At 47.7% G+C, this 3058-nt stretch overlaps 1 protein-coding gene across 3 annotated transcripts; it reads right to left on the bottom strand.

Moving 5' to 3' along the window:
* Positions 1-773: 773 nt before the first annotated feature.
* LOC136522251 (uncharacterized) lies at positions 774-2716 on the bottom strand. Of its 3 annotated transcripts, none has more exons than XM_066516061.1 (4): positions 2548-2716; positions 2138-2371; positions 1630-1701; positions 774-1555 (listed from the first exon to the last, which is right to left on the bottom strand). In XM_066516061.1, exons 2-4 carry the CDS (start codon positions 2212-2214, stop codon positions 1072-1074), a joined length of 633 nt encoding a protein of 210 aa, XP_066372158.1. In that variant the 5' UTR covers positions 2215-2371; positions 2548-2716; the 3' UTR covers positions 774-1071. The 3 variants fall into 3 exon arrangements, with proteins under 3 accessions (XP_066372158.1, XP_066372159.1, XP_066372157.1); XM_066516062.1 differs by lacking the exon at positions 2548-2716 and adding an exon at positions 2445-2460 and having other exon boundaries at positions 2138-2360; XM_066516060.1 differs by having other exon boundaries at positions 2138-2716.
* Positions 2717-3058: the final 342 nt, after the last annotated feature.

Here is a 3058-nt window from a genome sequence, read left to right as displayed (position 1 = left end):
CATGAAATATTGCAAAGCGCCACTGGATGTTATCGCACACAAAGTAAGTACTATCTACATTTATATATATATAATTCAATTAACACCATGCATGCTTTCAATTCACCGGATCTTTTTTCTCGTAAAAGTGGGTTCTGAGGCAAGAACAGAGGAACTACTACTGCGGATACTATGTTTGCGAGTTTATCGGGGCGTACACAAAAAGAACTCCTGAAGAGATCCTCAAAGTATGTTATATAAATATATTCATATATTCACAATTTCTTTTGTTGCTCATATATATAAGTAATCAAGTGACCAACACACACACATATATATATATATATTAATACTTTTTCTTTAACTTTTATTGAAGACTCTATGGTTGAAGGAAAAGTCATACGACGTGCCCAATTGAAAGCAATTCAAGAGACCATAGCAGGATTTCTTAATGATCAGGTCCTCAACCCCGCCGGCGAGTTCTACAATGACGTCAACGAAACATGGAAGCCAAACTAGATGGAGTGATTTTGTTATCCCAAGGATATAATATACTATACAATATATATATATATATATATATATATATATATATATATATATATATATATACATATATATATACATACATGCATACATACATACATATATACATATATACATATTATATGTACATAAAATAACGTACAATATATGTATATGCATGTAATATATACGTTAGTTTTATACTTTAGTTTGTACAAAATGTTCGAACGTTATAAACGTGTAGAATACGTATATTATTAGCAGCGTAGAATGCGTATTCGAAAACCAAAACGAATCATCAATTGAAAATAGAAAAAAAAAGGAAACATTTAGTCCCGGTTGGTAATACCAACCGGGACTAAAGGAGGGGAACTTTAGTCCTGATTTGGTACTCCCGGTTCCAAAACCAGGACTGAAGGCGGTTGAGAACCGGAAGTACGGCCCGTTTCTCCACCCGTGAGTCCTGTCCATTGTCGTGTATGAATGTGCGCAGTAGATGCCCAGTACGCCACAATCCGGAATCATCTGTAATTCTGTATGTCTCGAACTCGTGGAAGTGCGCCCGTGTCAATGGCGATGGAGAAACAAGGCCCAGAATCCAGCGCCGGCGGCCCCGGCCGCCGTCAGGTACACCAAGGCACCGACGGCCGGCGGCATCATCGTGGCGACCCTGGCGGCGAAAATGGCCGTGAGCAGCGTGGTGAGCAGCCAGACCGCCGCCCTGGTCCTGCCCCCGTCCCCTTCCCCGCGCTCGAACTTGCGCAGGAAGTGGAAGAGCAGCGCGATGCCCACGTAGGCGCCGGCCACGAACGCGACGGCGCGCGGGTCGTCCCGCGACCGGTAGATGGCGAGCGCGGAGTTGCCCGTCATCGCGGCGAAGCCCAGCGTGGTCAGTAAGACGTGGTGGTGGAAGTCCATGTATCGCTTTTCTGGCACTCGCGCGGCTCGCGTTTGCATCCTAGAATTGTTCCCAACACATGCACCTCTATATATAATATACTGAAACAGTTCCTTCAGCCGTTCTTGTCTTTTCGGAAACACGCCGAAGATTCTACGAAGATCCGGAAAATGCTTGTCGGAGTCTGTAGGATGTTCCTAGAAGAAACATGCAGACAAAACTACTACCTGTCGTGTAGGAGCGCCACGTCCCTCGTGACGCCGTGACGGTGAATTCCACGCACGGTTACCTGCGAGTTACTGAAATCGCAGCATCAGATGCCACTGTAAAGAAGTGGAAAGGCGCATCGAACGACCTACGGATCGGAGACTCGGAGTATGCTAGAGAAGCTTCCTAGCTTATCGATTTGGAGAGGAGGGCCCAGCTCTTGAAAAGAGGCAGCATAGAAAGCAGCTTTCAGGAATCCAAAAGGGCACCAGTGGACAAGGACAATGGTGGATGCCCAATGCTTTGAATAATCGAATTGAGGCCACAAGGAGAAAGGGGAACAAGCAGAGGTGAAACGAAGGCCATAAGCGGCAAACTAGGGGAGCAGAGACGAAGAACTCGCGATCAGAGCCCAGGACCAGGAACAGAACAAGAGAGAAGAGGCTATGCGGGGTTGGAAAAAATTCAGGCTACTGACGAAAAGAGTAGAGACAAGGAAAAACATGGCAGGAGACGTAGAGTACTTACCTCGCCTTGCCGCTGGTCACCGACGGCGATGGGATGGTCGCCGGCTGCGCCGCCGGCGAAAGACGGCCAAAGTCCATCTCTCCTAGCGCCGGCGTACGTAACTAGACAGCGATCTGCTGTCTCCGTTCTCCGTCTCCCAGCTAGGGAGGTTCCTGCTGTGACCCGCCACTGCTTTCTTTTTCTTCAACCTCCTCACCAGGTCTCTGTCTCTTCTCTGCTTCTTCTATCCTTGTGCTGTAATCCACTCAGCCTCCTCAGTTGTACCCATTTTAGCTTTGTTGACAGACTTTAGTGAACGCACACGTACGGATGCATGGTCTGATTGGTTGGCTTCCGATTCTCGCCCAGCCAAAACCATGGCATGCCAAATTTTGTAGTCATCAATTGATTCGTTGCCGTAGAGTACTTACCTCGCCTTGCCGCTGGTCACCGACGGCGATGGGATGGTCGCCGGCTGCGCCGCCAGCGAAAGACGGCCAAAGTCCGTCTCTCCTAGCGCCGGCGTACGTAACTAGACAGCGATCTGCTGTCTCCGTTCTCCGTCTCCCAGCTAGGGAGGTTCCTGCTGTGACCCGCCACTCTGCTTTCTTTTTCTTCAACCTCCTCACCAGGTCTCTGTCTCTTCTCTGCTTCTTCTCTGCTTCTTCTATCCTTGTGCTGTAATCCACTCAGCCTCCTCAGTTTTACCCATTTTAGCTTTGTTGACAGACTTTAGTGAACGCACACGTACGGATGCATGGTCTGATTTTTTTTTTAAGCCTCTACTCTGGGTACAGCAGTAGAATCTGTTCATGTACGAAAACACACCCACACACACCACACACACCCTACACACACACACCATGCGTACACAATTAGATCTACAACTACACACTGATAGGAAGACCGCGTCCTTCTTGAGATCACCGGAACCATCCACGG

This window comes from Miscanthus floridulus, chromosome 18 (assembly GCF_019320115.1).
Source record: "Miscanthus floridulus cultivar M001 chromosome 18, ASM1932011v1, whole genome shotgun sequence".
Classification (NCBI taxonomy): Eukaryota; Viridiplantae; Streptophyta; class Magnoliopsida; order Poales; family Poaceae; genus Miscanthus; species Miscanthus floridulus.
The sequence above is the reverse complement of the archived record's forward strand: the minus strand, read 5'-3'. Positions and strand labels throughout refer to the sequence as shown.

Coding starts and splice junctions, on each gene's coding strand:
- LOC136522251 (XM_066516060.1), bottom strand. CDS start 2,214: ATGGACTTTGGCCGTCTTTCGCCGGCGGCGCAGCCGGCGACCATCCCA. Junction 1,702..2,137: donor GTGACCAGCGGCAAGGCGAG/GTAAGTACTCTA, acceptor CTGCGATTTCAG/TAACTCGCAGGTAACCGTGC. Junction 1,556..1,629: donor GTGGCGCTCCTACACGACAG/GTAGTAGTTTTG, acceptor GGATCTTCGTAG/AATCTTCGGCGTGTTTCCGA.